The sequence below is a fragment of the Colobus angolensis genome, unplaced genomic scaffold, assembly GCF_000951035.1.
Source record: "Colobus angolensis palliatus isolate OR3802 unplaced genomic scaffold, Cang.pa_1.0 Scaffold84, whole genome shotgun sequence".
In the NCBI taxonomy this organism is placed as follows: domain Eukaryota; kingdom Metazoa; phylum Chordata; class Mammalia; order Primates; family Cercopithecidae; genus Colobus; species Colobus angolensis.
The window spans coordinates 4,691,678-4,704,494 of NW_012122265.1; the positions used below are offsets into that span (position 1 = coordinate 4,691,678).

The 12,817-nt window shown below is 39.6% G+C and overlaps 1 protein-coding gene across 1 annotated transcript in view; it reads left to right on the forward strand.

Annotated features, from left to right (window-relative positions):
- Window positions 1–12,817, forward strand: part of ADAMTS6 (ADAM metallopeptidase with thrombospondin type 1 motif, 6) — a 176,644-nt gene that overhangs the window by 155,116 nt on the left and 8,711 nt on the right. Inside the window, exons 16-17 of the mRNA XM_011930125.1 lie at window positions 2,298–2,474; window positions 5,562–5,718. Of these exons, the coding sequence (XP_011785515.1) occupies window positions 2,298–2,474; window positions 5,562–5,718 (334 nt within the window). The remainder of the gene's footprint in view (window positions 1–2,297; window positions 2,475–5,561; window positions 5,719–12,817) is intronic.

Sequence of the window (12,817 nt, forward strand, 5' to 3'; positions counted from 1 at the left end):
CTCTGCCTCTCTCTCTCTCTCTCTCTCTTCTTGACTCCCTGTTTGTCTCTCTGTCTCTTCCTCTCTGTCTTTTCCTCTCTCTCTCTTTGCCCCTTTTTCTCTCTCTTTCCTCTCTGTCTCTCCGCTGGGCTTTCCTTGCCTCTGCCAACCGCTTATGCTGCTGTTCTCTCAACCACTGGTTGGGGGGCGGGGGGTGGGATCTAAAACCAGCTGTAACCAAGGGTTTATGTACGGGAACTGGTCTAGGTGCCCTGGCTTACAGGTTACCTTGTGCCATACCTTTGAAACAAGGGACCTGTCCAGGCTTCCTTCTGATGGCCAACCCACCTCTAATGCTGGCCAGTGTATTTCACACAAAGTTCTAAGTTTTCCTGGTGTCATAGTAACACCATAATCTCCCTTAAATCCTTTCTTGAAATTTTTCAACATAGTTCCTAGTGGGGTGAGCTTACTTTGTGCCTGACCCATGCTTCTTCGAGACAAAACACCACACTAACACCACAAACACACCATGAAACAAAGAACAGATAAAAAGGGCACACACATACTTTTATAGTTTACACAAAACCAGAATCAAAACCAAAATCAGAGTATCCAGAAATCCAAGCCAGGTCAAAACCAAAGTATCAAGCAATCCAAGTCAAGTCAAAAACAAAAACTGAAGTGCCAGTACAGGCACACTGTGGGTGATCAGGCCACACTTCCCCTCAAATGGAGTGGCCAAGTTCCAAAGACTAGTCTTACCAAGTTTCAGATGTCCAGACTCCAAGTGCCAGTTCCTTCCTGGTGTTCAGCCACTGCGTTGATCCTCCATGGGGGCCTGCCACACATTGCTCTGGTGAGGCGTTCCACTTGGCCAATTGCCTACCCAGGAACACTCTCAGGATCCGCATCGCTCAAGCTGGCCAGAGTCCCCCATAGGGATGCTCCACAGGGCAGGCCTAAGCTGCCTAAGGGGCTGCCTCGACCATCTGACCATCCGTTAATCACCTCACCTCCTGGTCAGGGAACCAAGAAATGTAGCAGAACAAGCTGCAGACAAAACCCCTCAGACACCGAGTTAAAGAAGGAAGGACTTTATTCAGCTGGGAGCTTCAGCAAGACTCACGTCTCCAACCAAGCACCTGTTTCATTCATTTTTGTATCTCCCCAGTCTAGTGTAGTTCCTGTAGGAGATCTGGAAATGTTTTCTGCATGAAAACTATATATACAGTGCTTCCAAATGTTGTGGGGAAGGTCCTCCGTTGATTGAGGGGAAGTATAGATTTTTTTTTTTTTTTTTTTTTTTTTAAGACAGAGTCTTGCTCTGTTTGCAGGCTGGAGTGCAGTGATGCAATCTTGGCTCACTGCAACCTCCACCTCCTGGTTCAAGTGCTTCTCCTGCCTCAGCCCCCCAAGTAGCTGGGGCTACAGACATGCACCACCACACCCAGCTAATTTTTGTATTTTTAGTAGAGACAGGGTTTCACCATGTTGGCCAGGATGGTCTTGATCTCTTGACCTCGTGATCTGCCCACCTCGGCCTCCCAAAGTGCTGGGATTACAGGCATGAGCCACTGTGCCCAGCCTGAAGTACACATTTTTAAGGAAGGGTCCAGACATACAGGGGAGAAAGCTGGAAGACTCAAGTCAGCTACCATGTTAAATAGGTGACTTCTAGAAACACCTGGAGATGAGGTACATAAGATTTGTGACATAGGGAAAAACATCCCTCCCTCAGTATGAAGAACAAACAGAACCAATTCTAAAGAACAACTTCCTTAGATTTGTAACTGATGTATGGGGAAAAGTCAAGAGATTTTCTGTGCAAGAAACCTTCACCTGTGACCAAGTATTCTTAGCGATTCGGCATAAGAATAGTTTATCTAAATCAACCCTGAACTTGCTTCACAGAGACAAGTTCTTGTGGTTTACTAATAACATACAAATTCCTTTTAGAAGACCACACCCACCAAGTAGGAAACCAAGGATTCCACATTCCAAAAATTAGCAGAATCTTATCACAGCTGATGAGGCCAAGGATAGAGAGGAATAGAGGAATCAACCTATCCCCAACAGAGCAAGAAAATGAGTTAGCCAAGAAAAGCAAATGTTGGATTTAGCTCTTCAAACCCATAAGACAAAGATAAAAGTACCTCTGCTTAAAAACCTTTAAGGAACTTTGTATCTGAGAGACTGCCTAGAACTTAGTATATGTGTATATTCTATACTAAAACACACATTTACTTGAAGAAAGACTTTCCTTAAATTTTCCTCTGTCTTTAAACTGTCGTGATTTAATACTATTTTATTTCCAGTGTACTCCAAAATGTGGTCCAGGATTCAAGCATCGGATTGTTCTGTGCAAGAGCAGTGACCTCTCTAAGACATTCCCAGCTGCACAATGTCCAGAGGAAAGCAAACCTCCTGTCCGCATCCGCTGCAGTTTGGGCCGCTGCCCTCCTCCTCGCTGGGTCACAGGAGACTGGGGCCAGGTAAGGCGTTTGTACTGTGGGCTCCTGCTGAAATAGCACCTTGAGACAGGTTCCTTGTGTGATCATTGTAAGGGCTTGAGAGATGAGTAAGAATTAACACGTAGAAGTCTAGGTATGAGGCATGAGTGTGAAACTGCACAAACCACAGCCACCACATGTGGACACATACAGAGTGTGCCAGTGGTTCTCCCACAGCCACACACTTCCAACTTCAGATTCTATTCTTCAGATCCATTGTAGATTAAAATTAAAAGAGAAATAGAATAACCGACAGAGATTTGAACAAGCTACCGAAACTTTGGATTCTAGTCCCGGCTCTCTCAGCTGATAAAGGAACAAATCAGTTAACACCAGTGTCTTCATTTTCCCACTTGCAAAATAGAAATAATTACTCTTAAACTCACAAAAAAAGTTGTGGGGTTTTTAATTAGTTTGATACTGTGATTGACAATCCTTGAAATATTATTAATACTTATTCATTAATTGATTTGTTTTTATCTGATGGATGCTATGAATTGGGAAAAAAGTATATAGGAATTTTGGTATGTATTTTTATATTAGACTCATTTCCACCTTAAGTTCCAATTCTTATTTTGTCTGTCTTATCTGCTTTTAAATTGTGTTATCTTTCTGTAGGCCACCTTAAGTTCTATTAAAAAAGTTGGTTCTCAGCACAATATTAAAATTTTGTGAAGTAATATGTTAATTAGCTAGATTTAGTCACTCCACAGTGGTTATATACTTCAAAATATCATGTCATACATGATAAACAGACATAATTTTTTTTTGCCAAATAAAAAAATTCTTAATAAAATAGACCAAGTTGGTATATTTAGATAGAAGGAAAATTAAGTATTGTTCTTCTAAATGTCAAAGAGGAAATCTATTAGGTTACATTTTAAAAAATGCCCCAGAAAGTACATATCTAACCAGTCAATGCCCTTATCCTGTAGTTTCATAACTGACCTTGTAGCAAGTCATTTTCTAATACTTGAGACTCAAATAAATCATAATGACATATTGTGATTTATGCCAATATGATTTTGTTTGTGCTCTGGGTCTGCCTTTACTTATTAAAAATGGCATTTCATATAAGTTGCTGCCAAAACTCTGGCCAAAATTCAATATTGCCAGAGTACAGTAACATCTAGACATCTCTTTCATTTCATTTGGGAGAGGGCAAAGATTTTCAGTACCCATAAAGGTAATTAAGTATACTTGCTCTGTGCTCAGCACTTTGAGGAGACAAAAGAAATATAATCATAAAATTAGTAATGCTTGGCATCTCTATAGCAGTATTTAGTTTAATTTACAAAATGCTCAAGTAGAATACACATGACAGTGTTAAGCACTGTATGCAGGTAAGTGTCAAATTATGTTTCACTATAGAAGTGTGACAGCTTCACAACACATGATTGATACGATGCTATTAAAGAATCAGAGCAGACATGCTACAAGATTTTTATTTTAAACCAGGCAGGCATTTCCTTCTCTATATATTTTTTGTTGCAATCTACTGTATAAAAGTCAGTTGGAAGTTTTTGTGTTTTAGTAATTTTGCCGAATTTACCATTGTCAATTTGAGATTATTCTTTTAAATGTTGTCAAGTCCTTTTCTTCCCATTTATAATTTCAATTCAGTTTCCTAAAATTCAAAATAACCAGTGAAAATACATTTTCAAAGATGCTTTAATATATTAGAGTACATTTATTTGTCATTCTGTATGAAAACCTTTTTTTTTTTTTTTTCGGAGACGGAGTCTCACTCTGTCGCCCAGGCTGGAGTGCAGTGGCCGGATCTCAGCTCACTGCAAGCTCCGCCTCCCGGGTTTACGCCATTCTCCTGCCTTAGCCTCCCGAGAAGCTGGGACTGCAGGCGCCCGCCACCTCGCCTGGCTAATTTTTTGTATTGTTAGTAGACACGGGTTTTCACCGTGTTAGCCAGGATGGTCTCGATAGCCTGACCTCGTGATCCGCCCACCTCAGCCTCCCAAAGTGCTGGGATTACAGGTGTGAGCATCTGCACCTGTCCGAAAACATTTTTTTTTTTTTAAGGCTCTTCATGAATATCCTTACAAGTCCTGTGGGTACTTTCAGAGTTTTTGCAAACAAATCCAACAGGGCTTCAATTTTTTGACCCTGTAAACATCACCATCCCCTGTGTTGGCACCAGTTACTTCCTCATGCCTTTGATCCCACATTTCATAGGCTTTCTGATATTCTCGATGGCAGGGCCGATAGACTAACCCAGCTTCATTCTTCAGCCTCAGCAGCTGATCAGTCCCAAATGAAACTAAGCCTCTCAGACAGTAACTTCAGTCCTGAAGAGCCTGAATCCCAGAGTAGATGCAAAAGGAGAGGGAGACACACTCATTTGAGAACACAGACTGCTTCTTAGGTTTTTGTGGCTTGCAATCCCTTAGAAAACCTGAGGGACTTATTTAAGTTCTTTTTTTTTTTTTTTTAATGACCCCATCACCAGGCTCCAGAGCTGTCACTGCTATTACATTGAACTAATAGTTTGATCACATACAGGACACTCCAATAAGCCACCAGGTTATTTACCTGCACACTTATAATAAATAGGGAGCAATAGTGATTTCCTAGCTCTACAATCTCTCATTATTCTACTTTATCACAAGGATTTTCTCATGACGCTCCTGCTAGAGGTCACCAGCCTTGCTGGGAATTGTTGCAGTGATAGCAAGAAATCTCTATGTATTATCTTCTGGGAAGTATATTGAGTCTATTTGCTAGGGTAATAACATGATGTTTGACTTTCCAAACCAGTTTGATAGTAGAATGACCTAATCATACACCTCTCAAAAATGAACCACATGTGGGCTTTAAAAGTTAGTATTGTGACTGGGTGTGGTGGATCATGCCTGTACTCCCAGCATTTTGGGAGGCCAAGGCAGGAGGATTGCTTGAGGCCAGGAGTTCGAGACCAGCCTGGCCAACATAGCAAGACCCTGTGTCTCAAAAAAAAAGTTTATATTGTGTTGTATTTGAAATGACATAGTATATTTTTTACCCCCTGAAAATTGTTGAGATCAATATTTTGTTTCTTTGTATCTTTGGATTTAGTGTTCTGCTCAGTGTGGCCTTGGACAGCAGATGAGAACTGTGCAGTGTCTCTCCTACACTGGACAGGCATCTAGTGACTGTCCAGAAACTGTTCGGCCTCCATCAATGCAGCAGTGTGAAAGCAAATGTGACAGTACCCCCATTTCTAATACTGAAGGTGAGTTTTTCCATGGAGGAGGGGCCTGTGGTCGCTAATGACGCACCTTTACTGTACTGTTCCCAGGGTTTGAAGAGCACAATAAACCCACTACTGTAGTGTAGTTTGAGTAGAGCATTTGTGAAAGCTGCTTATGCAGACAGCAATCAGGAAACCAAAGTTTTTCCTGACTTTTTAACTAACTTTATGACTTTGTTAAGTCACTTAACCTCTCTGGAGCTAAGTTTATCTATGAAATAAGAAATTGGAGTGGATAATCTCTAAGATCACATCCAGCCTCATATTCTATGTTTGATTTATATTAAGACTTTAGAGATGTTTCCTAATGAACTACTCTTGAAGTGCAAACTTCGGTTTCTTTTTGGATATGACAGTGGATCTCTATCATGCTGAAGATTTAAATTCATTATTGTTGTACATATAATGAAAGCATATGTTTGAAACTACTTGCATTTTAAATGCTAATTTTCTTATCGTAGAAAAGTAGAAAAATAATTATGTAGCTATTTATAAAGGAAAACAAAGGTCTTTGTGCTCTGGAATTTCTCTTTCTGTTTTTTATACATTGGGAAATCCCTTTATTAACAGCAGATGCCCCCCCCACCACAATTCTGACTTTTAAAAATCTGTTTTTTAAATGAAAGTAATTTCTTTATTCATTTAGGCATTCATTAGGAATTTCTCGAATGCTACTATGTGCGAGTCACTGTGACAGAAATTATTAGGAATGTGAAGACAAACATGGCATAGTCCAGAAGTTTAGACTGCCTTCTCACATGAAAATACAGGCAGGATCAAATATATGCACATGAACAACATCTGAAGCCACAAATTTAAATTATAAGGCCCTGAAAAAACCTATTATGAATATATAGTCAAATAATTTGTTAATATTTTTCAAGTAAAAACTGTATGTTTATAAACATCTTCAAGAGAGATCACTTTATTTTGATCAACTCTGTCTAATTCAAAGGATTCTTAAAAATTATATTCACAATTTAAAAGTGTTTTCTTGGGAATTTTGTTTTAAGAAAGTGATCTTGTATGACAAGATCCAGACACCTTGCATCTTTGCAAATGGTCTGTTTTGTATACTTAAGCCTCAACACAGTGCACTTATTATACACATAATTACTCTTTCAAAATGTATAACCCTATGCTACATTAATTCAAAATCACAACTTTAAATTTTGCAGAATCTCTGGCTTTACTGCTACTTCTTTCTTGTCCCTTTAGATTCTGGAAATCTAGCTTTCCCTCTCTTGAGAAGGGCTCAAAATCTATAACAAACAAAAGTATTTTTCTTGGAAAAAAATTATCTTTTAAATTATCTTCAAAAAAGAATCTCTTAGCCGGGTGCGGTGGCTCACATCTGTAATCTCAGCACTTTGGGAGGGTTGAGGTGGGAGGATCCCTTGAGCCCAGGAGTTCAAGACCATGCTGGGCAACATACTGAGAACCTGTCTCTACAAAAAAATTAAAAAGTTAGCTAGGCATGGTGGTGGGTGCCTGTAGTCATAGTTCCTTGGGAGGCTGAGGCAGGAGGATCACTTGAGCCCAGGAAGTTGAGGCTGCAATGAGCCCTGATCATGCCACTGCACTCCAGCCAGGGCAACAGACTGAGACTCTGTCTCAGAAAAACCTCCCCAAACCAAAACAGAACAAAATCTCTCTTCTGTAAGACTCCAGCAATAATTTCTTTTATCCATTGTAAGTTAGCAAAAGATCACATGAATTCGGGGTTCTCTTTTTCTTTCAGAATTGGAAGATACAAGGTTAAGGTAGGAGAGAGGATATAACTGTCATATTAAATTAGTCTATGTTGGGTATTATGTTAGGCTCTTTATATAGTCTGTGTTATATATCTCACATACACAAATAGATCTCTCTCTGCAAGTCTGTGTGTGTGTGTGCGCGTGTGTGTGTGTGTGTGTGTATAGTATCTTATATAATCCTGACAACAAGTTTCTGAGAGTTGGTATTACTAATGAGGAAAGCGAGGCACAGGGGAAGATAGTGATTTGCCCAATTTAAAGACTAGGAAGTAGTAGAGTCAGGATCTGAACCCACACTTGGACAGGTCCAAGTATCTGTCAATTTCAACTATATTTGCATGCTATTCTTAATTTAGTCTTTAAAGTAGAGTTTTTTGACATAAAAGCAAGAGTTTCTGATTTTGAAGTAAAACATTTCTGGCATGACTGTCAGCCTAATTCAATAGATTAAGCCTAAGTCATTGCTAAAAGAACTGCCTTTTGACATGCCTAAAACAATATATCTGTTGGAGTTATGCTCATAGCTTCATTTTAGACAATTTTAATAATTTCTCCAAAATCTTCTCTATAATGCATAATCATTATAGATAAACTTTGCAGTTTATATATGATAAGTTTCAAAACTATTTTCAGAATAGGCAGAATATCATTTGTACCTGTGCTAATTTCTGCCTTAAGGGAATTGTCTTAAAATGAATAGGCGTTAATTTGAGGTTTCTTGGGTTATTTGGAGAAACACCTCATGGTTATTTCATCTATCTGGCTAATCGCTTTTTATTAATATTATTCTAAAGCAAGCAGTAAAAACAATATATTTAGACTTCTCAGTAAAGGAGGAAATTTTTAGGAAATTATTAATCCTGCTAAGTATGATTCATGTTAGAATCATTATCATCTAAAGATGTCAGCTCATTTAAAAGAAAGAAGATAACTCTCTTTACAAAATTAGATTTAAAGTACAAATGATATGTCTGTCATAACTTGTTTTGTGTTCTCTTTAATTTCCCAATAGCATATATGGAATGCATTTAAGTATCTGAAACTATTTGTTCATTTAATCAGCAGCTAATTATTGAATGCTTTCCATGGCCAGCCTCTGCTATTTATTAGGGAAAATTCAAATATATTTATAAGTTCATAGTCTTTCAGGGCAAATACTTAAATGAAAATTTTTTTAATTCAAAAAAATTTGAGAAAAGAAGGTGGAATGTGTTATGTGGAGCAGTTTACACAAGTGCTCAAATGAAGGACCAATGACTTAACATTTTCCATCAAGGCTGGCTTCACAGACTAAGGAATCGGTAAGCCATCTATATAACACATAGTTGGAAAAACCCAGTGTGTACCTTGGGAAAAGTGAGTAAAACATTATGAACTGAATTATAAGTTTTCATCCATAGAGATATGGAATGGACAGATAACATAGATTTCAAAAGAGACAAGGAGGCCGGGCACGGTGGCTCATGCCTGCAATCTCAACATTTTGGGAGGCCAAGGGGAGAGGATTGCTTGAGCCCAGGAGTTTGACACTAGCCTGGACAACATAGGGAGACCCCTTCTCTACAAAAAAATTTAAAAACTAGCTGGATATGGTGGCACACATCTGTAGTCCAGCTACTTGGGAGGCTTAGGTAGGAAGATCACTTGAGTTTGGGAGGTCAAGGTTGCAGTGAGCCATGATCACACCATTGCACTCCAGCCTGGATGACAGAGTGGAGACTCTGTCTCAAAAAAAAAATTAGAGAGAGAGAAGAGGTTCTAGTGTGAAAATAATGCAAAAGTGGTCTGTTATGTTTGTAGGAGGCAAATCATGGAAGAAAAGAGGCTGGGCGTGGTGGCTCACTCCTGTAATCCCAGTAGTTTCGGAGGCTGAGGCAGGCAGATCACCTGAGATCAGGAGTTCGAGACCAGCCTGACCAACATGGAAAAACCCTGTCTCTACTAAAAGTACAAAATTATCTGGGCCTGTATGTAATGCCTGTAATCTCAGCTACTTGGGAGGCTGAGGCAGGAGAATCGCTTGAACCTAGGAGGTGGAGGTTGTGGTGAGCCGAGATCACGCCATTGCACTACAGCCTGGGCAAAAAGAACGAAACTCTGTCTCAAATAAAAATGGAGAAAAGAGATGCCTTTTAGCAAGGAAAAGTTAAGAAGAAAGTTGGAGAAGGAGCAGTTTCTGGTTAATGCAGGAGAGTGGAAGAGGCGGGAGAGGATCCCCTTTCCTCCGGCACAGTCAAATTGCCATGACTCATAGTACGAGGCTACTGAAAAATCACTTCAGCTGTACCCCAAGACAGGGCAGGATTTGGGGAGATGTATTGGGATCTAAAATAGAGTCTTTCAGTTGAATCTCTATGAATGAAATGGGCCACAGATAGAATGTTGAGAATTATTTTGACTATCAAGGTTTAGGTAATGGTCTCCCTCCTGTCAGTATTTCATTATGAAAAAAATTAGAAGTTTCAAACATACAGCAAAGCGGAAAGAATTTTACAATGAACATCCACCATCTAGATTATATTACTTTTAATGGCAAAAACTGCAATTACTTTTGCACCAAACCATAGTAGTATCATTTACTGAACATGCTTTTTCATATATGCGCATCTATTCACCTGTCCATTATGATTTTTTAAATAACATCCTACATTCATCCAATCATTTATTTATTTACTTAGCAAACATACTTACCATGTACTAGGCACTGAGACTATGAATGCAATACAACAGGTTCCCTGTTCTCAAAGGTTTAGTAGGGTTGGCAACATACAACTAATTTTGACAATATGAGCAGTACTGTTCCAGGGGTGGGAAGAAGTGACCATGAGTGCACAGAGGAGCAGGTAATCAGCAGAAGCATCACAGAGAAGCTGAGCTGGACATGGAAGATAGGAAACAGTTTACCCAGAAGACATTGAGATGCGGGGCATTCCTGACAGAGGACAAGTATGTGCAGTCACAGGGGCATGGAGGCAGTTCACTATCGCTGTGGTGGGTTGGCAGATGAGCGGCCAGTGCACATGAGGCTACAGAGAGAGAAGCAGGGACTTGGTTTTGGAAACTCCACATGTAGTGGAAGGAAGCTAGGACTCTATCTTTGGGTTATAGGGAACAAGTGAAAAAAAAACTGGGGCTTGACATGCTCAGGATGACAGAAGGGTAAAGGAGCAGAGGGAGGGCAGCCTTGTGTGGGAGTAGAATGAGAAAGATTTGTTCTAAGAGTCCAGGCAAGAGAGGATGGAGGTGTGAACTAAGGCAAATATTGTAGAGATTAAAAGGAGAGTGATGAACTGGGGGACAAATAATAAAATGAAAGGAGAATAAAAAGAGCCTGATGAACAATTAGACAAGGAGATGAGAGATATGGAGGCATTCAGGATGACTCCTACATTTCAGATTTAGGTAACTTCATTAATCATGAAGGAATTCAGGCATCTGTAGGGAAATTAAACACATTAGTCCCCTGAAGCTTTAGTAAGATAATGGAATTTGAATAAGATTAAAAAATAAAATAAATGGAGAGAGATTGAAGAAATGGAGGGAAGTCAAGCAACAAATGATAGTAAGGGAGTCAGAAGCAGGGTTTCAAAAAATTAAAATAGCAAGAGGGAAATGGGAGGAAGAAGAAGGGAGATAAAATTTGCTGTGTTCAACATCTGCTTTAGTTTTTTTGCTTCTGAAAGGCTTTGGAAAAGGGTTAAAGGATTAAAGGCATGATCTTGACAGACTGCCACTGATGAGGGTAACACCATGTTTCTGCTAAAAGTGAATTATAGACACCTCGGATATCAGTACATTTGAAATACTACTCTGAGTAATTTTTTAAAAAGTACATATGTCAGTTGGGACTAACCTACTCAAGCTCACCTGAAACTCTATGCAAAATGCCATTTTATTCATCTTTCATGAAGTTTCAAGTTCCCTTGTAGTTTATATAGGGAGTCTTTTCAGCTTCTCAATAGCACAAGGCACTCTGTCACAGAGTATTTATTGCTGCCAGGTAATGATTCATGGTGTGCCATGGGCTGGTAACCAATCCAGGAAAGGTGTGGTTAGTGTACAATGGTTTACCAGCCCAGGATGTCTAATGGTGGCTTTGGTGGCTCTCAGACTCCCTCATGTAAATAGCTCTGGGAAAGCTTAGGCAGCTCCAGAAATCTCGAACGAAGAATTTTGGTCAAACTAGCTACCGCATTTGGGTTTTAATGTGGAACCTGATGTATGAAAATCAGTAAAGGAACGATAAAGGTCATTTGAAGACTTTGGTTTCAAAGAGGTGAGGAAGGCCAGTTTTTTTCCTTACCACTTCAAAGAGTTCAAAAGTCACTTAGCATGCGGGTTCACATTCCTGGCGGTCTGGTCTGGAGGGAACCCTGGATTTGGGTTGAGATTATACCACCTCCAGGTTGAATGTGGGTGGCATCTAGGGAATAAGACTAAATGAAAAGAAACAGAAAGCAAAGAGAGAAAGGAATGGTCTAGTCTGTGGGAAATTGAAATCAGTATAAAGTTTGATAGCTGATACCATCTTGCTTCAAGGATAAAAATAAGCTGGTGGACTGTTCTATTACAATGAATAATGTTAGGTTCCCAAGCAAAAGTTGCCATTTCATCCTTTTCTAGCCTGAATATGTAAAATGTCAAGGGCTCAAGTACACTTTTAGGAGAAGTATACTGAGTTAACATTCCCCACCCCAACTTCTGTGCCACGCATGCGCAGCCTTTGCTATCTCACTTCTCACTAGGTTCTGCATTTCCATGGGCAGTTTGTCAGAAGTACAGCTGTTTGTACTTTTTAAATCCAAAAGATAGACCTTTAGGTGCTTAAGTCATAATTCTTCACTTACTGTGTTCTTCTTCTGAACCACATAAGGAGTTTACAGGAACAGAGGGCATGCATTCTCCAAAGAGAGATGCTGATGGTCCAACCTGGTCATGAAGGATATCTCCCAACTCCAGTGAGACAACTAGGCAAGCTTTGCAACATTCAGTGAAATAAATGCAAAAGCCCTACTTTGAGGACTTGGTCTTGTATTTCTTGGACCAAATCAAGCCTTCAAAGTAACAATTAATTTGAACCTAATTGCATTCTAAATTCTTAAACCTCTGTTCAGTGTATTTTGAAAGCATGTCTTTTAGGTCAGAGTTTTGAAAGATTAATGTAAAGCACCGGGGGAAAAACCCACTGGCACATCAATGATAAGTAGGTTCATGTGTTACCTATGAAACAGGGTGTCTAATTTTATCATTCAACTCTACCAAAACCCAGATTACCAATGAGAGCCACTCCAGCATGCCTGGCAAATTACTTCAGATTCTAATAA